This window comes from Mesocricetus auratus, unplaced genomic scaffold, assembly GCF_017639785.1.
Source record: "Mesocricetus auratus isolate SY011 unplaced genomic scaffold, BCM_Maur_2.0 Super-Scaffold_100054, whole genome shotgun sequence".
In the NCBI taxonomy this organism is placed as follows: domain Eukaryota; kingdom Metazoa; phylum Chordata; class Mammalia; order Rodentia; family Cricetidae; genus Mesocricetus; species Mesocricetus auratus.
In genome coordinates, this window is record NW_024429231.1 from 2,716,039 (window position 1) to 2,740,669 (window position 24,631).

The window sequence follows — 24,631 nt, forward strand, 5'->3', positions numbered from 1 at the left end:
TCCCCGCCCCTCTCCACCCCTCTCTCCTCGGGGCTCTGGCCACTTCCTGCGTTCTAGACCTGGGGATTGAACTCAGGGTCTTATGAGTGCTGGGAGAACACTCTGCCGCTGTTAACACCAGCAGCAGCCCAGGTTCTGTTGTCTGAGTGACTCCCCCACGGACTTTTCTCAGGTTTACTTTCTCCAGAGAAGTTGAAGGGGCCTAAGACACAGACACAGAGCTCAGGCTTGGACTGAGGAGGCGTTAAAAACATGGTTTTATTCCAAACACTGCAGTGTAGTGGGGCGGGAAGGAGGGTCAAGTGTGTGCTCCAGACCCGCCTCTCAAGCCAGCCTCAGACCCTGCTGAGATCTGGAGAGGAGGCCGGGGAGTGTCTGCTGGACCATCACTGAAGGGTCACCAGTAAGGTCTGGACTTGAAGATGTGGTTGGTGGCTTCTGGGTGGGTAGGTAAGTGGGGGAAGCAGGTGGCGGTAGGACTTTCGTGGAGTACAGGTCATAGGTCAGAGCCAACAAGGATCTAAAAGGAAGGGGTCATCGAGGTTTGACAGGAAGGGTCACAGTCTGGTCGGGGCACAGTCTGGGGTCAGATGATCATTTTAGGTGTTGGAAGTCACAGTCTGGGGTCAGGGGTTTCTGTGTGGCGGGGCCAAGGTCTGGAGTCACAGTTTGGCATACTCGTCTCACAGTTTTGAGTCCTGATGAATGAAAGGTTAAAAACAGGCTCCCCGGGAGGTGTGTCTGGGGCCAGGGAGCTGCACAGTGATGTGAGGGCCTTGGCCCCGAGAGTTGGGGCGGGGCGCGGCGTGACCCCTCCCCATCTCCCGCCAAATCAGATGACGTTAAAAAGCCCTTTTCGGGTTTAAAAAAAGTCGGTGGGCTCCAAGAACCCCGCCCCCTTGCTCTCAGGATGGGAGAGATTTGGGCGATCAAGTCCCCTCTGGCTCATGGTTCCCCCAGTGCGAGGGGGCACAGGACGCTGCTCCAGGCGGGGTCCGGCCAAGTTCGTTTCCGTCCTTCCCAACCCAGGTGGGTCTTGTCCACTATAGAGCGCCCCCTCGGGCCGTGGCCTGCGCTGACCGAGGGGGCGGCGGGGGCCCCCGGGAGCCGCGTCATACCTCGGACTCCAGGCTGGAGAAGTGCGCGGAGCCCCTGCGTGTGCCCAGGTCCCCGCCCCGGTGTCTCCGGTGCGGTGCGGGAGGCAGCTGCGGCCCCCAGTGTGCAGCGTGCGGGCAGCGGCGCGCGTGGCGGGAGGGCCCGGTGAGCCTGCGTGCGGGGGCCGCCCGCGGGCAGGAGCTCAGGTCCTCGAGCGAACGCGAGGTGGGCGCGGGCGGCGGGATGTCCCAGCCGCCGGCCGCGCGCCGGTGTCGGTGGTGGTGCGGCGCGGCGGCGGGCGCACGGTGCGAGGCGCGCGGGCGGTGAGGGTGCGGGCGTGGACACCCACAGCGTGCCCGGCGCCTGGGCGGTGGCCCAGCGGCCCAGGGTGGCGGCGGAGGCGCCCACCAGCCGCCGTCTAGGCCGTCGTGCGAGCAGCTGAGGTGGCGCGGCGGCGGCAGCAGCTCCAGGCTGGCACAGTGGCGGCAGTGCCACGCGGGGCCGCCGCGCGGGGGCAGGTAGTCCCAGCTGCCGGCGCGCCAGCCCCCGAGCTTGTCGACCGACCAGTAGCGGCCGGGCGGCGGCCCGAGGCGCTCGGCGTACGGGTAGGGGAAGTCGGCGAACCACCAGGGTTCCAGGCCGCCCAGCGACGCTCCGCCCAGGCTCTCCGAGTCCTCGGAGTCCGAAGGTGACGGCTCGAGGTCCAGGTAGGCGCACGGGGGCGGCGCGGGGCGGCGCGGAGGCGGTGCGGTCGGGGCCCCCGCGCTCGGGCCGCCCGCGCCCCCACCCAGCAGCGGCTGGCTCTCGGGGTCGGAACGCGGCCAGCGCGTGGGCGCAGGCGGGCTCTCGTCCTCGAAAGCCAGGCGGCACAGTGGCGGCCCGACGGCGGCAGCTGCGGCGGCGGGCGGCGCGGGTGGGGATGGGAAGCCGGGGAAGGCTCCGGCGGGGGGCTCGGCCGGCTCCTGGTCGCGCACGATGGCGAAGTAGGAGGGTGGTGGCTTCTGCGGGGGCTGTGTGGCGGATGGGGACAGCGGGCGTCCGGCTGCGCCTCTGGGTGCCGCGCGCGCCTCGCCGAGGCCCAGCCCCTGCGGCTCGATGGGACCGTAGTATCGGTGGAAGCCGTCGGCCAGCGCTGCGCCCCCCGGAGGCACGGTGCCCTTGGCCCGGCGCCAGCGGTCGGCGGCTGCACGCTCTCGGGGGACGAAGGGTGCAGGGCCAGGGGGCGGGCGCGCGGTGGGGTATGCGGGGCTGGGCAGCGGCTGCGGCGGCGGCGGGGGCTTGGCAGGCGGTGGAGCAGCCTCGGCGCTGCAGCAGCTGTACATGCCCTGTGAGGGGTGGCGATGGGTCAGCCGGGTGCCTGTACTCACTACCTCTTTATCAGCGCTGGGCCCTGCTCACACCTTCTGTTTTTGCCCCCCTGCAGTCCCCCCTTCTGCTGGTGCTTCCCCTACCTCCACGCTCCCTTTCCTACCCTGGAGAAGGCCAGCAGGAAATCCATGCGGTGGGTCGGCCCCAGGCAATGCCGCAGGCGCCAGTACACCAGGTGTTCCCAGGCGAAGACCAGCAAGGAGAGGCCCATGGCCACGAGGAGCATGTAGAAGACACCTGCCATGTTGTCGATATCCAGCTTGCTGCTCATCACCTCGATTTTGTCATTGTGGCAGATCCCGGAAAGCCACAGTCGCTCCAACATTTCAATCTCATCTGGGGATGGGGTCAGAGTCACTTACTGTGAACACACCTTCCTCTGATAGAGCCCTGGCCCCATCCCATCCTCCCCAGGATGGAGGGCCAGCCCTCCCATCTCCAGGGTAGGAGGACTTCCTGCCCAGAGTAGCCGCACCATCCCCCAGGAACTGCAGCAGAGCCAGGTCGATGGGCCTCTTCCAGCGGGAGCCCTTGTGCAGGGCGATGCCGTAACCAGTGGTGGCGAAGACCTTGCCAGAGCCGATGGTGACCAGCTTGCAGCCCTCGTCCTTGCGGGCCATGTAGTTGAGCACTGCTGCGTCATAGATGAAGGCGTCCAGTTTCCTGAGGACAGGGGCATGAAAGACAGGGTCAGTCTCACTTAGGTGACCTCATGGCACGCCAGGAACCCTTTCGTCTCTAACTGAGCGGGTGCCTCTCCTGTGCCTCTTTGCAACATTGTAAAGGACAGGCGGGACTGCCCGGCAGAGAGAATAAAAAGGAGAGATCTGGGCTTGAGAGCAGGAAAGACACACCTCGGGCAAGAAGCCAGGCAGATGCCAGCCAGAGAGAGGCAGCGAAGGTAAGTTATACAGAAGTAAGAAAGGGAATAAGCCCCGACGCAAAGGTAGATGGAGAGAAACAGGTTAATTTAAAAGAGCTAGCCAGAAGCTTGCCTAGGCTAGGCTGAGCATTCACAACCGATAAGAGAAACAGGATAATTTAAAAGAGCTAGCCAGAAGCTTGCCTAGGCTAGGCTGAGCATTCACAACCGATAAGTCATGATTTGGAGCTGGTTGGTGGCCACACAGTCCACATGCGTGAACAGGTTGAGAACCACTGCACTACAAGACCAGGTGCTCTGAACCTCCAACCCCTCCCTTTAGCCCTTACAATGATTTTACATTTATTGTGGGGGCGCATGCGTGCCCGTGGTGCACTTGTGGTCGAAGGACAGCTTGCAGGTCAGTTCTGTGCTTGCATCCTGTGGACTCTGAAGACTGACCTCAAGCATCAGGCTTGGGAGCAAGTGCCTTTGTCTGGTGAGCAATCCCACCAACCTTGCCTTTTGAACTTTTTACTTTTGGGTTTATTTATATGTGTGGGAGGGCATGGCATTCGCACAGAGGTTGGAGGACAGCTTGCAGGGGTTGGTTCTTCCTGTCTATCGCCTGAGTTCCAGGGATTGAACGTGGGTCTACAGCCTTGGCCCCGTGCCACTTTTGTTTGTGAATGCGTGCGAGCATAGGTACGTAAGTGCGTGTGTGGGGGGGGGGACTGAAGGACACCTTGGGTGTCATCCTCAGGACCACAGTCACCTTGAGACATGATGCTTTTTTTTTTTTTTTTGAGACAAGGTCTTACTATATACCTCTAGCTGGTCTGGAGCTTGCTAATGGACTAGGTTAGCCTGAAACTCAGAGGTCCACATGCCTCTGCCTCCTTAGTGCTGGGGTTAAAGGTGTGCGCCTCCATGCCCAGCAAGACATACATTTTGTTGGCCTGGAGCTCACCAAGTAAGCTGGGCTGGCTGGCCGGAAGGCCTCGGATGTACCTGTCTTGGATTCCCTAGCACTACTTCCGCTCTGCATCCTGTGGCTCTGAGGGCTGCTGACTGAGCTGGTACCTCAGCCCCAGTGTTACCGTCTCTGGAGACGGGTCTTGCAGAGTTGCTGAGACTGGCCTCAAGCTTCATGTCCTCCTCGAGTACCTGGCATGGCAGGTCAACACCATCAGGCCCACCCTCTGTATCTATTCTTGCAATGGTGTAGACACTGGGGTCACAATTTGGTCACACTTCTTACAGACTCCAGATAACTTCTAAGAGGGAGGGGCCTCACCTTATCTAGCACTGTCCAAAAACACCCTGCCATAACAAAACAGAACCTGTGCATGGGCATGGTAGCCAGTGTCAACATACAACTTAAAATGTGGCCAGGATGAGGAGATGGAATTTTAAATATTCTTCCCTTGATTTTGTAAAGATTTATTTACTTATTAATGTACACAGTGTTCTACCTGCATGTATCCCTGCAGGCCAGAAGAGGGCGCCAGATCTCTTTACAGACAGCTGTGGGCTGCCATGTGGGTGCTGGGAATTGAACCCGGGTCCTCGGGAAGAGCAACCAGTGTTCTTAACCTCTGAGCCGTCTCTCCAACCCTATTTCCTTGATTTTTTAAAGCTGAAATACTACTGGGTGGAACAGATCTGTGGGAAGGCAAGATAAAGACGTGACTAGAGGCTTCTCACAGAGAGAAGAATCCTCCAGAAGGAATGCTTAACCTTGAAACGTGTGTGTGTGTGTGTGTGTGTGTGTGTGTGTGTGTGTGCGCTCTCTCTCTCTCTCTCTCTCTCTCTCTCTCTCTCTCTCTCTCTCTCTCTCTCTCTCTCCACTTGGCCCTGGTAGCCGCTGAACGATGTCACAGTCTCTAGCCTGTCAACTGATAAAATCCTTCTATATTATGCATGCATAAAAATGCCTTGTGTGTGTGGACAGAGCAGAACCTCTGCTGGGGAGACCCACCAAGCAGATTCCCGGAATCGAGATGAGACAGCCTAAGCAAAGAAGAGCTTGGCACAGTGAGGTAGAGGCTCGGAGGTCCCAAGAATTACCTTTAGTTTTGTGGGTTCATTGAGGGTCCCACTATGGAAAGTGGTCTTAGTTTTCTCTCAGTCCTTAACTGGCAGAGGGATCCCAGCTGACAGGCACTTTGTTTCTCTCTAAGTTTCTCTTTGTTTAGGAAAATGCCCATGAGGGCAGAAAGTGAGTTGCTCTCCACATTTAGGTGGAGAGAATGTGGTGTTTCCGGAGTGGTCTGAGAGGAGAGATGGAAGACTGAGAACAGCATCAGATGGGGAGGGAGAGACTGGAGGAAGTGAATGGGAGGGACTGAGCGTTTCAGAGAAATGCTACAGGACAAAGCTTCCAAGACGGACATAGCGGAGGAGTTTCAGGAGGTGGAATCAAACAGCGCCTACTTTTTAGTTTTTTGATCTTCATGGAACCAAGAGCCCCAAGCTAAACAAGAACCCATCACTAAACTAGTCCAGCACTCAGGTTTTTTTTTTTTTTAAGATTTTTCCTATCATTGTATGAGTGTTTTGCCTGCATATTTATGCTGCACATGCACACAGTGCGTGTAGAGGCCAGAAGAGGGCATTAGATCCCTTAGAACTGAAGTGGGATGACGGGAGCCATTATGTGGGTGCTGGGAATAGAACCTGGGCCCTCTGTAAGAGCAATGAATGCTCCTAATTGCGGAGGTGTTCTCCAGTATTCCTTTTAGTTATTTGCTCAGCTGTTCTGTGACCTAATGCCTACTTCCCCTCTCCCCTAAATCCTTATTTAAATTCAACCTTGGCTCAGTAGGTAGACAGCCTGCCAAGAATTCCCCTGTGAGGGGGCTGGAGAGATGGCTCAGAGGTTAAGAGCACTGACTGCTCTTCCAAAGGTCCTGAGTTCAATTCCCAGCAAACCACATGGTGGCTCACAACCATCTGTAATGAGATCTGGTGCCCTCTGCTGGCCTGCAGACATACATGCACACGGTCATGACTCAATGGTAGAGCCCGTGTGTCAAGTGGGGGTAGGCTTTGAGGTTTCAAAAGCCCGGATCAGGTCCAGTGTCTGTCTGTCTGTCTGTCCATCCATTCCCACCCCACACCTGATACCTGTGAATCAGGATGTAAACTCTCAGCTACTGTTGTTGCCATGATGGTCATGGACTCACCCTCTAAAACTGTAAGCCCCCAATTAAATGCTTCCTTTTATATTGTTGCCTTGGTCACGGTGTGCCTTCACAGCAACAGAACTGTGGCTAATGCATCTAGCAGTGTTCAAAACCGATCCACAGCATTGCAAAAACAAATTCATATTTTAGCAGGGCACCTCACTTCTGTTATCATTTGAAAAGGTGGGGCAGGAGGATTGCTGTGAGTATGAGGCAGTCTTAAACTATATTAGGATAGTTTGTGTAACAATTTTCTCCGAGTTAAAACCACTCGATTCTGCTGAAAGCAGAGGGTGAATAACTTAAGATAGCTTCAGGAAGTCTCCGAAGCTGACAAGATTCACTAGTCTGCTCCCTGCCAGAGCAGTCGATAAAGCTGAGAGTCCCTCTCAGAAAAGCCAAGCTGCAAAGAAAAGTCTGAGACCAGACAGACCAGTGCCTGCAAGAAGCAGGAACCAGCCGAGCTGCCTGGGAGAGGTTAGGCCAACTGAGGCACCTGGAAAGGACACTCTCCGACCTGTTCCTCTGCCTGCAGCTGTGCAGTGCGCTCCAGGTTCCCAGCTTTGTGAGCTGTCACCGTGCCGGGGTGGGCCTTGGTGATGCGGCTGTCTTTGAGTCATTTCTGCTCGTGTGAGTAGCCCCGCCCATACTCCTGTAAGTAACCCCTGTAAGAGTCATTAGTTCACTGAGTTGACTTTGGAGGGATCCATACTTTGGTTTGTCGTGGGCTCCCTATCTGAGATCAGTAGATGAATGTGGAGAGTAGATGTGTCTCCCCAGGAAAAGTTGTGTCACACATCATCGGTACCTACAGGAGAACCAAAGATGAGTTGGGGAGGAATGAGTGGTCCTGGCCATGGGTAGCAGGCATGCTACTGAGGCTGAACCACCTGAGGGGGCACATCGTCAGAGGAAACTCCAGCACAGTGGCCCTCTCCTGTGTCGTGTATGTTAGTGTGCCTCTGTGCTATGACGGCCGTCACATGGTTCTTTGAGGGTAGTGAGACATGTCACTAAGGCTGAGCCGTCAGGTCCAGGAGTATCTGCAGGAGGAACTCATGATGGACTCTTCGTCTGTGCGACATGGGGTGGCATGCCTGCTTGAGGAGTGGGGTCTGCATGTGCGTACTGGGATGCCCTGAACACGGTTAAAGGGTTAGAGGAAATTTTGCAGTGTTTGAGATTGGCGAACAAGAGTCAAAACCTTTGGCGGGCAGCAGCCGAGCTTGCCTGACCTCTGCTGTGTGGTTAGTGCACAATTGTGACGGAGAGGGAGGTGCAGCAGCAGCCTCCATGTCAGCCTCTGCACATCCTCCATGTCAGCCTCTGCACATCCTCCATGTCAGCCTCTGCACATCCTCCATGTCAGCCTCTGCACATCCTCCATGTCAGCCTCTGCACATCCTCCATGTCAGCCTCTGGTCTGGCAAGGGAGTTAGATAAACCAGAGGGGAGGTGTAGGTGCTGGCTGGCTTGCCGCTTCTTAGGGCCAGAAGGGAAAGGGGACAAGTTAGATGTCACAAGCCCTTCTTGGGACCCAAGAACTTTTGACCCATGGGAAGATTCAGAGAGAGAGGGAGAAGGGAACATGGAGAAAGCAACAGAAGATGCCCTGAGGGGCCGGCCCTTATAGGAAAAGGGAATCTGTGTCCAACATAAAGATGGGGGCCTAACCGGTAGTCCAGTACAAGAAACTAGAGTAATCAGAAAATCCTCACAACTTGAACTTCTGGAATTTAGGGAGACTTTTTTTTTTTTTTTTTGGTTTTGGCTGTCCTGGAACTAGCTCTTGTAGACCAGGCTGGTCTCAAACTCACAGAGATCTGCCTGACTCTGCCTCCCGAGTGCTGGGATTAAAGATGTGCGCCACCACTCCCTCCTGGCTAGAGAGACTTAAATAAGGAACAAAAGAGTCAGTTACAGCCTGGCCTGTGAGGCTGTGGGACATGGATGGGATGGAATCTGTCTGGAAACCGAGCACTGTAATTCTCCATCCTTCCTTAAGGCAAAGGCTGCATAATGTGAGAAAGTATGAGGGAGACAGTCCCTGACAGACTGGCTCATCAAAGCCACCAGGAACGCTTAGTTAGCGCCCTCTGAAATTCCCATAAGTATCGGGGGTGGAGGAACACAGTGGAGGGAAAGGGGCCATTGAGACAACTAGGAATAAGGAAGGCTGTGTGTGAACCCCAGTTCACAGGGCCAGATAGAACTGTGCTCACAGAGAAGTTACAGAAAAGGCTGATCCGGCCGGGACCCGAGGCTGGTGTGGAGTTTTAGAGGCTCTGCTGAGCCCTTGGGTGGGGTGAGGTCTTTATAAAGTATGAATGGCTTTGGCAGATCTCAGTGACTTAGACCAGCATATAGAGTTTATAAAGCGGGAGAGCAACCTTGAGAGATAAGACTATGGTAAAGCGGAGGAAGACGTGCCCGGGCTACCCAAAGATGAATATGGCACGATCCAGCTCGCGATCTGAGGGGGAAAAAATGACAGGAAGCCAGATTGTGTGCTGATGGGTTTCTGGGTGGCTTTAGGGTCGAGGAGCAGCTCGCAGAAGACAGCCATGATAGAACAACAGAGGTGCAGAAGATCAAGCCTGTCCCAGACTAAGGAGGATCCCCTCCAGCGAAGGATTATTCTCGAGGTGGAGATGGTTTTCCAGCCAGGGCCTCCCCAACAGCCAGATACCATGGATGGGGGTCAGCAGCTACAGCCACTGTTACAGTGCCACCCCAGCAGTGCAGCGGGGAGAGCAGGACCATGATCACCTTTGACCCTGAGTCCAGCTGAGCGGATTAAGTCAGGCCCGTTGAGCTTATCATGTGTGGAGAATGGAGGGAGGCTCCTTGGAGAGCTCCAGGGTACAGAAACGCGATGGTTCAGAGAGTGGCTGAGGGTTACAGGGAGCTAATTTAAGTTAGCACCTCCCGGCTGTGCCTTGTACCCAACCGTGATCACTAGAGGAAGCCATTGAGCCAAATGAGTGGAATCTTTCCATCCTGTATTAGACCTGCTTATGGCAACTTCAGTGTCTTCCTAGGTGTCAACCTCTGGGTTTACCTGCCACTTCCGAGGCTTTCAGAGTGCTTTACCAAGGTTGTCTTTGTAACCTCTCTATTGTTATGGGACAGTGGTTCAGGATGTCCCTTGTCCTGCCCACCCTCTGGAAAAGGTCTTATTGTGGAGACGTGGGGCTGGTGGTTTGCAGGTTTGGAAAACCATCGGAGAGGCAACCTGGTACAATGGCACGTCCACCTACCTTACAACCCTAAGGCTACGTTAAATAAATGGGGAAGAGGTTGGCAGAACAACGGCTGCACGGTTTAAATCCAAAAGGTAACTTACATGTGTGGGAAAGGACATTGTTAGAGACCATTGAGTTATTGAATGAAAATCCTAGTGCCAGGGGTGGGCGTGACTTCCCTGTAAATTGTTGGCCAGGAAAGCCCCTGAAGCCCCACAGACCATAGAGGCTATCGCTACTGCTGTTGGTTATATACCCCAACCTAGATAGTAAAACCCTATTTCTGAAGACATGTGCAAGCTGTGACTACAGAACATGGAGAAACTAAGCTGGGACTGAATGGGGAACTCCCAGTCTTCTGGCTGCTTCTATATGGCCATGTAGGCTGCTGGTGAACTGTCACCAACATTCCTGTTTGGCTATGGACCCTTAGTTCTGAAATACCAGCATGCTAGGCAGGATGTGTCTGCTTCTGCAATAGTGACTTGGCTATCTTGGGGAAGGCCAGTAGCCTTCCAGTTAGATTTAAGGTGGACTCTACAAGAGGGAGTTCAGGTCTTGAACTATAAGTTAGGAGGTCATAGGTCCCAGTGGAGAGACAGACAACTTCTGTGGTTTTACTAAATGAATGTGATGTGTCTGTCAAACTGCCTTCTAAACGTGTGCTTGCACCCATGGATCACTGTGTTGTCAAGTGAAACTCATATCCATTGGTGACTATGGCACAGTGGCCCGATTCTTAGCCACATGTGGACATCTACAGTCATCTCCCCCTAAGGTTCAGGAGTCATTGTGGAAGAGGAGCAGTCGGAATCTAAGAGCCAACGGGAAGCATGGGGGTGTTGTATAACACATTTCTTCAAAATTGAAACATTCCATCATACAGGGAAACTCCTTAGCAGGAAAGCAAACAACTCAAACTAGCTTCAGGAAATCCCTGAAACGGAGCAGCTTCACTAGACTCCTCCCTGCCAGAGTAGACAATAAAAGCTGAGAAGACTCTCAGGAGAAAAGCAGCAAAGAAGACCCTGAGACCAGACCCGAAGAAACCAGCCGAGCTGCCTGGGAGAGGTTAGGCCAACTGAGGCACCTGGAAAGGACACTCTCCGACCTGTTCCTCTGCCTGCAGCTGTGCAGTGCGCTCCAGGTTCCCAGCTTTGTGAGCTGTCACCTGTGCCGGGGTGGGCCTTGGTGATGCGGCTGTCTTTGAGTCATTTCTGCTCCCGTGAGTAACTCCTCACCCATACTCCTGTAAGTAACCCCTGTAAGATTCATTGGTTCACCACGTTGGACTCTGGTGGTGTCCATACTTTGATCTGTCTGTCATGAGCTCCCTATCTGGGGTGAGCAGATGAATGTGTGTCTCTCTGGGAGAAATCTTGTCACACAACAACCCTGTCTAAAATAGGATAAACAAATGAGCCCCTAGACATTTCTTCTCTCGTTTGCTTGAGTGTGTATTGAAAACTAACAGTCCTGCCTTCAGCCTTGCTTGCCTGAGCAAAAGTCCCACCCTGTGAGCAGAAGTTCCATGTTTTCACTAGCACCTGTCTCCTCAGCTTCTCTGTCTCCTCAGCTTCTCTGTCTCCTCAGCTTCTCTGTCTCCTCAGCTTCTCTGTCTCCTCAGCTTCTCTGTCTCCTCAGCTTCTCTGTCTCCTCAGCTTCTCTGTCTCCTCAGCTTCTCTGTCTCCTCAGCTTCTCTGTCTCCTCAGCTTCTCTGTCTCTTCAGCTTGCCTGTCTGTCTCCTCAGCTTCTCTGTCTCCTCAGCTTCTCTGTTTCCTCAGCTTCTCTGTCTCCTCAGCTTGCCTGTCTGTCTCCTCAGCTTCTCTGTCTCCTCAGCTTCTCTGTCTCCTCAGCTTCTCTGTCTCCTCAGCTTCTCTGTCTCCTCAGCTTCTCTGTCTCCTCAGCTTCTCTGTCTCCTCAGCTTCTCTGTCTCCTCAGCTTCTCTGTCTCCTCAGCTTCTCTGTCTCCTCAGCTTCTCTGTCTCCTCAGCTTGCTCTCGTCCTGTTTTCTCCTGTCCCCAGCTGGCTGCAGCTTAGCAGTCCTGTGCCGTGGGACACCTCTGCACCCCTCGTACCGCGGCTCCCACACTCTCCAGCCACACTGGCCCTCACACCCAGACCGCTGGAAAGTTTCCCCGACAGCATGCCACCGCAATCCCTTACTTCTTCTAGTGTTCAAAAGACAATTTCTGGAGCCCCTTATTTAACACAGAAGGCCTCTCTACATGGCTCCCAAACTTTCTATTTTACAGCATAAAATGTTACTCAGCTTGTAACCTGTTTCCCAGCACTGAATTTTAAGTTTCATGAAATACTTTTCTGGTTATATTTTTTTTTTGTTGTTTTGTTAATTTGACACAAGCTAGAGGTATCTGAGAACCACAATTAAGAAAATATTTCCATAATATTGGCCTATAGGCACCAGGTGTTTGATGATGCACACCTTTAATCCAAGCACTTGGGAGGTAGAGGCAGGCGGATCTCCCTGGGTTCCAGGCCAGCTGGGGCTACAAAGTGAGGCCCTGTCTCAACAAATGATCGTGTCTTCTCTTGGTCGCTGTAGTGACCAACAGCCATGAGTGGCAGTTTGTACTTGCATCTTTAAAATTAAAAATCTGCCCCTTGAGTTAGAGCAACCACATTTCAAGGACTCTGTCTTGCTGGACTCTGAGTCTAATACTTTCCATTCACTGCAGGAACACGCTACTCTGCTACATATGGCTGTCTTCTGGAGAGTGCTACTCTGGACATCCTAGATAGGACTTATATCTGCTCACTGAGGCAGGGCTCTGCTACTGACTAGAGCAAGAAGACCTCACCAAATACTTGATGGAGTTTGGAGGGAAGGGGGGAGGGAGGGATACATTAATGTCTTTTCCCTTTCCCATCATTAGGGATTATCAAGATTATATCATCCCTGCTCAATTATTTCCTCCTTTGTTCCTTTCTATATTAAATAGGTGGTGTGTGTGTGTGTGTGTGTGTGTGTGTGTGTGTAAGAGATCCCAGCACTTTGGCATTGGAAATTCCCTGACAGACAAGGTCCAAGCCAGCCCAGGGTGGAGCTGGTGGCCAACAGCCTGCTTATGTCCTCATAGGCTTGCCGTCTCTTTCATTGACATCAATAAAAATAATTGAATAAATGGGGAGAGGGAAGAGAGTCAGTGAACGATCGCTAAAATCAGAGGAAGAAGATAAGGTATTGCAGCCTTAGTCATGAGCAGGGCTCTATAAAAGACCACACTGTGGAGTTAATAAATCACTAAAATTTCTGAGACCAGAACATGTCTACCCTCCCAGCATTGAGAAGGTGTAGACAGAAAGATCACTGAAAGTTCCAGGCTAGCCTGGTTTACAACAGGGAGACCCCTCCTCAAAAAACAAATAAAAACAAACCACTACCAACAAAACCAGTTCTAAGACCAAAGAAATAAGTTCTTGGAAAATAAAAATACACTTGGCCAGGAGTGTTAGTAAAAGCTCACCTAACAGGCATGAACCCTGATCCCATCCCCCAGCACCTCAAACACATTAGTCAACGGAGTATGTGAACAGATAAGTTTAATAAGAGGCAGACGGAACATGAAATAGAGAGAAAGGTAAGAGCAGTGCTCTGATACAGCACTTGCCTAGGGCCCATCCTGGGGTTGGGGCAGGGGAGAGGAACGGGGTGTGTGGGGAGAAATGGATAGGATAGGAAATCGATGTCAAGTTAATATACAGAAAGAGAGATCACAAGATGACCCTGTGGGTAAAACGCTTGCCGTGCAAGCGTGACAACCTCAGCTCCATCCCTGAACCCATGTGAAGCTGGAAGAGACATCCATGTGTGTATAACTCCCCCATCATATGTTACAGTAAAAAAAATGGAATCTGTCTAGAAGTGGAGATGCTTCTGTGGCCATATAAGAGTTAATTCGGGCTGGAACATAGTAGCAGGTGAATCTCTCTGAGCTCGAGACCAGCCTGGCCTACAGAGTGAGATCTAGGACACCCAGGGCTAACCAGAGAAACCCTGTCGTGAAAAACAAAAAGAAAAAGCCCAACAACAGCAAAAAAATATAAGCTGGGCATTGATGACACACGCCTTTAATCCCAGCACTCAGGAGGCAGAGGCAGGAGGATCTCTGTGAGTTCCCTGTCTTGAAAAACAAACAAAACAAATAACAAAAAATAAAAAGGTAATTCAGTTGAGCAGGTCAAGGACCAGAGGGACCACCCCTAGAAAGGTATGTTCTCCAGAACAGTCCCTATGAATCTACTATCAGGTTGAGCTGAGTCTGTCCCCCCCCTTTTTTTTTTACTGAGACGAGCATAACTATTCCTTTTTCTTCTCTTCACTTGTTTTTCTTTCAGATGCCATCCAGAGCCCAAGTATGCTTTCCCTAGGACTTTGTGCTTCTTTACTCTTCCTTCCCCATGCCTGCTCCCCTCCCCCTCCCTCCCCCTCCCTCCCCCTCCTTCCATCCTTCCTTCCTTGCATTTGTTCTAGTCACAGCTTCTCTGTGTAGTCCTGACTGTCCTGGAGCTCACTCTGTAGCCAGACTGACCTTGAACTCAGGGATATGACTGCCTCTGCCTCCCGATGCCAATGTGTGCCCCCTTTTGCTGAAGTTCTGCTTCCTGCCTTGTGTTGATGACCTCCAAACATGCTAACTTCAAATTGGCTTTCTTCCCCCTCCACCCCTCTCTGGGGCAGTTTTGAGATTTGCAGTTTACCTTTGCAGGGGTTTTTCTTTTAATGTCTATTAAAATGTTCTTGGGCTTCTGTTTGAGTCTGTTCCTAGTAATTTCATTGATGAGGGGCCCCATTTTACCTGGTATCATATGCTGACATTCCCCACGATTTCTACTAACACTTCTTTCCTGTCTTTTAATTCTCTAATTGACAGAAGAAACAACCCCATTCCTGAACCTCTGTATAGTCTCTCTCAAATAATAAAAAGACTAAAAATAAATTTCAGAAAACAAACAAACATAGGAATGAAGGTGAGGAAAAGAATTCAGGGAAATTTAGAAGTCTTTGAAAACAAATTGCATAAAGACAGAAGTGCATGACTCGGCAATGAAAATAGTTCCAGACACGTTGCTGCTAAATGTCAGAGTGCTGAGAACAAGGAAAAGAAGAGACCTCAGACAAAGCCTTAGGAATCTGCATGATCTTTGGTTCTTCTCTGTGACACATGGGGAAAAAAGATGGTTGAGAAAAAAAAAACACAAAAAAGAACACAAGGAAAGTTAACTCCAAAATCTGAAGGGAAATGACTGCTATTCCAGAATTCTATACCCAGCCAGACTATCCATCAAGTGTGAAGAGAGACTAGACCTTTCAGACTCACACTGTCACCAAAAGCATACCTCTTCATGCCCTTTCTCTGGAAGCTTAGAAGGGACAAGGAACCAAACCCCCAAAACCAAGAATTTGTGAAATAATTCAACTAGGTGATTGATCCTAATATGATGTGGGAAGTCCTGTGATTATGTCAGTAAAGCACTGTTGGGCCAATAGGAAATCTAGATAGGTGGGACTAGGAGTCCAGGAGGACTCTGGGAAGGAGAAACACAGAGAGTCGAGATGTAACGCCATGGGGTAGGAAGCTCAGAAACTTCTCCGGTAAGAGACATACTTAGATTAACAATTATGGGGTAATTACTTAAGTCAGAGCTAGCCAGTAAGAAACAAGCAAGGCCAACAGCTTCATAATTAATATAGCCTCCTGTGTGTTTATTTGGGACTGATGTGGCTCTAGAACCAGGCTGGCGGGAAGGCTTCTCTCAAGGAAAAGCTTCTCTTTACACTAATATGGTAGCTGTGTGCCAGACAAGAGCAGGCCCAGAGGCCAAGACAAACTTCTGCAAGATGAAATCAGTTGGTTGTTGCATCTAAACATAAGAAAACATTCAGGGACTGGAGAGATGGCTCAAAGGTTAAGACTGTTCTACCGGAGGTCCTGAGTTCAATTCCCAGCAACCACATGGTGGCTCACAACCATCTGTAATGAGATCTGGTGCCCTCTTCTGGTGTTCAGGCATGCATGCAGGGAGAACACTGTATACATAATATATAAATAAATAAGTCTTTAAAATTTTTCAGATTGTTAACAGGGAATAGGAAGTTTGAATTAATTACGCACAAGAACGCTCAGCCATTGAATAACCGGGAAAAAAAATGACAATTGATAACTCCAGGAAAAACAAAGAACCATAGGGAGGAAGTAATCACACTTTACTATTTGCAGCAGCTGTGAGGGAATTTCCATAGCGCTAACAGAAACATGGAATTCAGTTAGAATCAGAGTGAAAGGCTGGGCTCATTTAAATGTTAGAATGAATATTCCATTGTGTAAAGTGGGTGTAAAATGGTGAAATTAAAAATCAAGCGTTAGCTTTACAAACATGGAATTTAGAGATAAGGAGACTAAATAGCAAAATGATACAGCAAATGAGATGAACGTGTTTTTTTTTCAGGTGGGAGAAATAGAGGCTGGGCAGATGTTTTTCATTACGAAAGCCAAGTCTTGGGTTTGGCTTGGTGACAAAGACCTGTAATCCCAGCATTACGGAGGAGAAACCAGGAGAAGCAGGGTTCAAGGCCAACTAGCTACATGTTAAGTCGGGGACAGCCTGAGCTGCCTGAGACTCTATCTAAAAATGAAAAAAATAATCCTGTATTTCACCCTCCAAATCTGGATGGATGACGCTAATAGAAATAGAACTGAAAAAATTTAAAGTACAAAACAGATACCTGGGACAAAACAGTTTAGCAAAGGCAGGAGGTAGGAGTAAGAAACACAGATGTCCTTTGAGAGTCGGTGAGCGAAGGCGATTCTGAGCGGCTGTACAGTGGGGAGGCCGGGGTCCCATCAGGCCTTGGGGCTCTCGCTGAGCCCCCGAGTCTAATGATAGACACCTGACATGGTCATGAGACGTCATGGGTTAAATCCAGTCCCCTCCAAAACTCATATTCCAGAGTCTGAGCCTGTAGCACCCAAGGATGTGGCTATCTGTAGAAAGGTCCTCACAGAGGTGACGAAGGCCAGATGAAGGCACAGGGCAGCCAAGTCCAACATGGCTGGCATGCCCACAACCGGGGAGGTTTATGATTCAGAGGTACAGATCAGGGGAAGGGGCTGAGGGGCTTGGCCTTCCAGCCTCCAGAGGACACAGAACCTTGCAGCCTTGCAAACTCTCCGGCACAGAGGAGCTACGCGGAGTGCAGATGTGGCGCACACCTGGCGTGCACCCACTGGTGGGGGGGGGGGGTCAGTGTAAGGTCAGCCTCAGCTGTGGGGCAAGCTCAAGGCCAACATAGCCTGCCTGAGACTTTGAGGGGAACAACAGAGCCTGATGCTTACAAGCGCTCCAACTTAGAGGACGGCAGGGATGAGGGAGCCGTCCTGCCCTGATGCAGGAGTGCGTTTGCACCCGCAATGTGGTACTGTGGGCACCTCCCTTTGAGTTGGCCGTGTCCTCAAAGCCCCCACCTGAGACCGTCCACAGACGCACACATGTACAGACGCACACATGTGATGACTAGCTGAAAACAGACAGACGTCACCAACCCTGCCAAGGAGGCGCTGTGTCTGGTCATGTGACGCGGGGTATATCCAGCAAGTAGCCAATGAAGTGATTCCCTGGTGACCAGAAGGGCAGGAAAGTTTTCTGGGGAGCCCAAGGATATAGATGCACAGCTGTGCAACCACCCTCACTAGATGGTACACCTCAATGTTATTTTTTTTAAATCATTTTGGTTTCACTATGTAGCCCCATTTGGCTTCGAACATGCTGTAATCCTTCTGCCTCAGCCTCCTGAATTCCCTCAGCCTCCTGAATTCAGTAATTACAGGAGTATACCACAGCACCCAGCACATAACCTAACTCTTTTATTTATTTAAGATTTATTTATTTATTACATGTATAGTGTTCTGCTTGCATGTGTGCCTGCAGGCCATAAGAGGGCGCCAGATCTCATTTTAGATGGCTGTGAGCCACAATGTGGTTTCTGGGAATTGAACTCAGGACCTTCGGAAGACCAGCCAGTGCTCTTAACCTCTGAGCCACCTCACCAGCCCTGTCTGTCTGTCTGTCTGTCTATCTATCTGTTTATTGAGACAGAGTCTTACTATGCTGTTCTGGCTGTCCTAGAACTGGCTCTGTAGATCAGACTGGACTGGAACTCAGATTTACCTATCTCTGTCTCCTGAGGGCTGCGATTAAAGGTGTGTGCCACCATGCCCAGCCATAACCCAGCTTTAAAAAAAATCTATAAAAAGACATGTGACAAGGATTCAAACTATGTCTACTCAATAAAGGCCAGGAATGCGGCTGACAGGGTTGCATGGAAAAGAAGCACAGGTGTCCATTTAGTGTTTCCCGCTCATGTCACTCAAATCTCCTCACTCCTGTCTTCGCTTCTTCCTCAGTTTGCTGGCGGCTGCATACCCGGGATGAATGTTCACTCCTGAGCACTGAGCCAGGCCAACAGAATGCGGTCCTGTCTGTGCTGCCCCACCTGCACCGTGAGGGTTGTGGTGGGGAGCAGGGCTGCTCTGCACCAGAGGACCCAGGAATCCCTGGGCTTCCCTAGAGGGAGAGGCTGAGGAGAGGTTTCAGCTGGCTGCCCGGGAGGCTGGCTAGTTCAGGGGTGTGTGGCCTGAGCTCTCTGATGTGTTCTGTTCATGAGGGTAACTAGGCAGGTTCCAGCGTGGTGGTGCTAGCTATGTGCTGGCGTCCTACCTGCCTGCTACTGCGCCTGGGGCAGCTTTGAGCTCAGACGCACTGGGAACTGAAGAGCACATTGGGTTTCAAAGACCGAACGCTGGAGAAAGGTAGACAGAAGACCTCAACTACTTGATCTGGTGCTGAAGGCTGTCATCCCAGTGTGTGGGAAGCCAGGGCAGAAGGGTAGGAGTGCAAGACCATCAGGGATACACAGAGAGACCCTCTCCAAAACACATAATGATCGTGCACGAACCAAATCGTGTTTGTACCGATGTGTCCAAGTAACACTTTGCACTTGTTGGGTTCTGTAGGACTATTTGAAAACAAAATGTCTTCACTTGCTTCTTTCTGCCTGCCAGGGTGGCTGTAGGGTATGTAGGGCTGCATTCCCATTGGACAGGGCTGGTGGAGCCCAATCCCCCAGCGCACACGGGAGCCATGGGGTCCTAGGCTTCTGAGCTGAGAGACGCATTTCAGACAGTGAATTAAATCAACAAAGGTACCCGGGGGAGACAAAGGATCCTGGGCTCTGATGGGGTCCTTAGGAAGTGGACCAGAGCCACGACCTTAGTGGGCCCGGGGACTCTGGGTGACACGTGTGTGTTGGGGAACCAGGGCAGAAGGTGGGGGGGAGGGGTTGATCAACGGGAAGACAGTCAAGAGAGTGGGAAGGAGAGGATGGAGGAAGACAGAAGAGGAGAAAAGGAAGGGGTGTGTCAAGGAGAAGAACGAGAGGAGGAGGGAGAAGGGGAGGCGAAGAGAAAAATGGGAGGATGGGAGGAGGTTTCTTTTTCCTTCCTTCATCCTTTTTGTAATTTTTAGTTTTTGAGACAGGGTTTCTCTGTGTAACAGCCCTGGCTGCCCTGGAACTCACTCTGTGGCCCAGGCTGTCATCTAACTGAGTGATCTGCCTCCCTAGTGCTGGGATTAAAGGCGTGTGCCACCACTGCCTGGGTTTTTTGTTTGTTTGCTTGTTTTGTGTTTTTTTAAGCTTATATGGCTTATTTATTATGTGGTACTGGGAGCTGAACTCAGAGCCTAGTGCATGTTGGATGAGTGTTCTGCCACTGTGTCCCAGCCCCAAGGAGGGGCGTCACTGAGAATAAAAAGTAAAATTCCTGGCAAGATTAAAAATAAAAATTTTAATGACACTAAAGAGAAGTGAGGAGGAGGAGTAAAATAACAGACTGGAGAGAGCTGAGAGTTGAATGTGATGGTTCCTAGCCGGGCAAGGCTGTTAAACACTAGAAATCTGACAAGTCCAGCCCCAAGTGGTGGTACTCTTGGGAGGTAGAGACAGTAAGTAGGATCTCTGTGAGTTGCAGACCAGCCAGGGCTACACAGTGAGACCCTGTATACGAATCCATAAGAAGAAGAAGGAAAGAAAAGAAAGTGTGTCAAGTCTAAAGAGAAGTGCACTGGGAGCCTAACACACACCCAGGACCTCCCCAAGGGTAGGGCATCTTGTCAGAGCTTATATTAATTAATTACATGTGAGAGAGACAGCATGTTTTCGTTAATCTCACCTCCTCCTTCTCCCGTGGCTACCAGGACACCCTGACTTAGACACTTAGCTCCCAGCTCTGTCCACGGGAGAGGATGGAGGCTAGCCCAAGCCCCGACTTCAGGGGGGAGGAGGCCTTCGCCTCAGCCCCAGCTGTGATGTGCAGAGCACACAGACCGTCCCAGGGCAGAGGAAAGAGCCCTTTAGGAAGGAGGCCATGGGGCTGGGATGGCTGAGGGCGAAGGGAGCAGCGGGGCGGGGCTGGGGCCAGCTTCAAGGTGGAAAGCAGCAGAGGGCAGTGGAAGGAGGACTTTGACCGGAAACGGTTCCCCAGCCCCCCCCCCCCCCCCCCGCCGCGCCCCGCCAACCTCCAGTCAAGGAGCAAGAGCAAGAGGTGCAGCAGGGTCCACGGCTCCATCCAAGAGGTCGCCTGGTTCGGAGCCCACTGCTACTGGTGTTCCTGACAACCCGCAGAAAGAACACCAGGCCCCGGGGACCAGAGTCACAGGGTTTCAGCACAGAGGCAAATGGCAAGGTCAAAAGACCAGGCACCTCTGGCCAGATGTCAGGAGCCGAGATAGCTTCAGAGGACTGCCCTCTCTCTCTGTCTCTCTCTGTCTCTCTCTGTCTCTCTGTCTCTCTCTCTCTCTGTCTCTCTCTCTCTCTCTGTGTATGTGTGTGTGTGCATATGTGTGTAGAACCAGAGGTCAATACTGGATGTCTTCAATTACCGTCCACCTTTTATGTGTGTGTGTTTGTGTGTGTGTGTTAGTGTGTGTGTATGGTGTTTGTGTGCCTGTACAGAGGCCAAAGGATGACGTAGTGTGATCCGCTCTAGTACTGTCTACCTTATTCCCTTGAGACAGGGTCTCTCACTGATCCTGAAGCCAGCCCCAGCAGCCCTCCTGTCCTGTGCCCCATACAGTGCTAGGGTACAGGTGAACGCACAGACAGACCAAGCTTTCTATGCAGAAAGCTTCTCACGCTTGCTTAGTAAGAGCTTCTAGCCACTAAGTTGCCTCTCCAAGCATGCCTCCTCACTGAACCCAGTGTGGCTGGATGCTCCTGAGGTCTTTGCTCTGCAATGCTGGGGTTGCAGGCACACGCTGCCGCCGTTCCCTGCTTTTGTTTGAGCCATGAGGATTTAATGCTTGCACAACAAGCGCTTTACTTAGTGAGCATCTCCCCAGCCCTGCCCCCAACAAAGAGCATCCTTTAAAAACATCCCTTCTCCCCTTCTCTAGTGGAAATGACAAGTGAACGGGGACTTTGGCATCCGGGAGAGGAACTATTGACACATTAGAGGCTTTCAATGAACATTTGCCCAAAAAACAGATGAGTGGACCAGGAGCCACGCCTTTAACCTCAGCACTTCAAAGGCTGAGGCAGGAAGATCACTGTGTGTTCGATGTCAGCCTGATCTACATAGTGAGTTCTAGGACAGCCAGAGCTATATAGTGAGACCAGTCTCAAGAAAAAAAAAAAAAAAAGACCCAAACCAAACAAGAAACTGATGAGTGCATGCTGTGTCCAGTCCTCGGGGAAAGGGGTCTTTTTCTGTGTTCCCCACAGAGCATAGAGCCCCCGAGGGTTCTTCCCACTGGAATATTCCCTTTTAAATTCTGCTCTGGGAATCCTGTGATTTGGGAAACCTGTACTCTTACTCTAATCCTTGTCAACAAGTGGGGGCCATGAGCCAAAAAAGGTGGGCAAGGACTGGCCTTTAGGGAAAGGTGAGCAATCAGTCCTTGTAGCCTGAGGAGACAGGAGGAACCATCCAGTCACACTGCTAACGTGAAATTTGTTTTTGTCTTTTGGGTTGTTTAGGGTTATTTGTCAAGGCAGGATGGCCACCATGCTGGCTTCCTAAGCTTAAAGTATGAAGTTTTCCACAGCATAGAGTCCTGGGAAGTTTTCAAGGTCTCTCTCTGGAGCCTCAGCAACACATGCCACATGAATGGTGGGTGTGTGGAGAGGGTGGAGAACAAGGCGCCCTACCGGGGTTGACGGCCAGAGCGTGCAATGCAGGAGACGAGGTAGGGATGACTGAGAAGGAGTCCTGAGGCCCAGGCCCAAGGGGCGGCTCTCCGGCTCATAGAGAGCTGGGATACAGAGTCCGTGTGACTCCAGAACGAGCGGCTAGAGAGGCAGAGATGGAGAGAGCTGCAAGAGAGCTTTGCTGGGCTTTGCAAAAACAACAAACAAATCGGGCACTTGAGAGGCAGAGGCAGGCGGATCTCTGTGAGTTCGAGGCCAGCCTGGTCTACAGACAGAGTTCCAGGACAGCCTCCAAAACAATACAGAGAAACCCTGTCTCAAAACAAAACAAAACCCCTAAAGCACAGGGCAGGGCTCTGCCAGATGTTGAGAGCGCATCTCAGTTGGCAGCCTCATTCTCCAGCCACATAATCGTCTTACCAGTTTCCCTGACAACTATGTGCGGCTGCTTGACGGCTCTTAGAAATACACAGATGTCCCTGAGAAAGGCATCCCGTTTTCAATGAAAAGGCAAAGGGTTTCACACTTCCTCCTCCATGCTTGCGACTGGGTTGTGCTCTACGGAGCGGCAACCGCGTCTCTGTGACCGTGAGGCACCCAGATGAGCACAAAGGTCTACACTGCAAGTTCGGTTGAGCAGAAATCAGTAAAGAGCTTGGATCCTGCATCCTGCCTGCTGCCCTAGCACGGCTGGTTTTCTTTCCAAGACAGGGCCTCACTGTGTGTGTGTGTGTCACAGAGTGGTCTAAACACTCAGTCCTCTCCCAAGGGCAGGGGCGACAGGCGTGAACCACCATGACTGGCTCCCTGGATTTGTCATCCCAGGAGATACAGAAACCAGGCTGTTAAAACTGACTTTAACATCCTCCCAATCTGGGAATCTGCTTTGCTGCTGACCATGGTTTCCAAATCTGGGCACCAAACCTCCCTGCTCTAGAACTGCTCTAGAATGTATGCATGAGTGACTACTTCCTGCTGTGGGCTCTGGGAGGTCCCAGACAACCTTCCAAAGACTTGCTGAGTTCCTTTTCTTGTAGCTCAGCAATCCACTGAGACAAAGGGCTAACAGATCCAGCCAGGACGGCTGCTTGAGGGGTGAGTTGGGGAAGGAAGGCTCTAGATGACATAACGGCCTCCACACCGCTCCCCACTGAAAGACATTTGGGGACAAGCACAGGAGCATCTCTGCTTAGTGTCAGCTCTGATGTCCTCAGGGTCACCATTTGTCCTACTCTTCTCCGCCCTCCCCGTCTAGGTCCCTGCCCTTCAGCCACCTGTGCCTCCCACGCACCTCGCACCTGCATCAGGGCCTCTGAACACCTCTGCCTGCAAGGCTCAGTCTACCCCAGGGGCATGCACACGCTCCCTCAGAGGCCACCAGAGGCCACGGGACCCTGACCCTGCCGAGAAGCCACTCTGACACCTGCCTGGTGACCCTGACCCTGCCAAGAAGCCACTCTGACACCTGCCTGGTGACCCTGACCCTGCCAAGAAGCCACTCTGACACCTGCCTGGTGACCCTGACCCTGCCAAGAAGCCACTCTGACACCTGCCTGGTGACCCTGACCCTGCCGAGAAGCCACTCTGACGCCTGCCTGGTGACCCTGTTGGTTTGTGTGTTTGATGCTCACTGTTCACTCGAGACTCTCAGTAACTGAGAATAGGAAGTGTCTGTCTAATGTCCAGCACAAGAAGACAATAAGAAAAGAAGCATGAGGGGCTGGAGAGATGGCTCAGAGGTTAAGAGCACTGACTGCTCTTCCAGAGGTCTTGAGTTCAATTCCCAGCAACCACATGGTGGCTGACAACCATCTACAATTCAATCTGGTGTATATGTAATAAATAAATAAATCTTTAAAAAAAAAAAGAAAAGAAGCATGTTGGAATCTAAGTAAGGAGAACTACTGCACTTAGCCTAGGAGACTGCAATGCTGGGGAACGAGCCCAGGGCTTGGGACACACTAGGCCAGCCCTCTGTCACTCAGCCATAGTCCCGCCCTCTGTCACTCAGCCACAGTCCAGGCCCTTAACTAACCAGGTTTGCCACACTAGAGGCCGCACTCTGGGGACTGAATTTAACTTTATCCCTGTGATTTAAAGAGCTAACGTGAAAAACAATACCCTTCCTATAATCCAAGTATTTGTTGCACAGTTCAGAACTGATAACTATACAATAATTATAAAAAAGACCTACTGTGGAATCATCTCTGTGGAGCTTCCAAGAAGAGAGAAAGAAGAAGAGAGGAGAGGAGAGGAGTTTGAGTCTAGGAGCACGGGAGACACCAGAGGAGATGAAGACGAAACAGGAGGTACAAGGCGGGAGAGAGGTAACAAGCCACGAGACGAAACTTAGACTAATAAACTTAAGTTATAAGAGCTAGTGTCCAAGCCCAAACTATAGGCTGAGCTTTCGTAATTAATAATGTCTCCATGTCGTGTTCTGTGAGCTGACGGCCCAAAGAAAAATCTGTCTACAAAGAGCCACCGTACTCTGGCCACTGTCCAGCGTGGATTAGCTACGTTGTTTTGAGACAAGGTCTCAGACTATATCCCAGTTGGCCTGGAACACACCGAGAGCTGCCGCCACTCTAATTCCAAATGCCTGACCAAACTTTGTTCTTACATCAAGGAGAGGCCTTTGTGATGCT

The 24,631-nt window shown here is 51.6% G+C and overlaps 1 protein-coding gene and 1 long non-coding RNA gene across 2 annotated transcripts in view; one reads left to right on the forward strand and one right to left on the reverse strand.

Moving 5' to 3' along the window:
• Positions 1-234: 234 nt before the first annotated feature.
• Positions 235-24,631, reverse strand: part of Grin2d (glutamate ionotropic receptor NMDA type subunit 2D) — a 41,556-nt gene continuing 17,159 nt past the window's right edge. Inside the window, exons 11-14 of the mRNA XM_040736029.1 lie at positions 2,939-3,126; positions 2,567-2,799; positions 1,119-2,420; positions 235-520 (exon numbers count right to left, since the gene is read on the reverse strand). Of these exons, the coding sequence (XP_040591963.1) occupies positions 497-520; positions 1,119-2,420; positions 2,567-2,799; positions 2,939-3,126 (1,747 nt within the window). The 3' untranslated portion in view covers positions 235-496. The remainder of the gene's footprint in view (positions 521-1,118; positions 2,421-2,566; positions 2,800-2,938; positions 3,127-24,631) is intronic.
• Positions 1,699-24,600, forward strand: LOC121136188. The gene is made up of 3 exons (XR_005873309.1): positions 1,699-1,802; positions 2,519-3,364; positions 23,239-24,600. It is a non-coding gene; the product is annotated as an uncharacterized LOC121136188 (long non-coding RNA).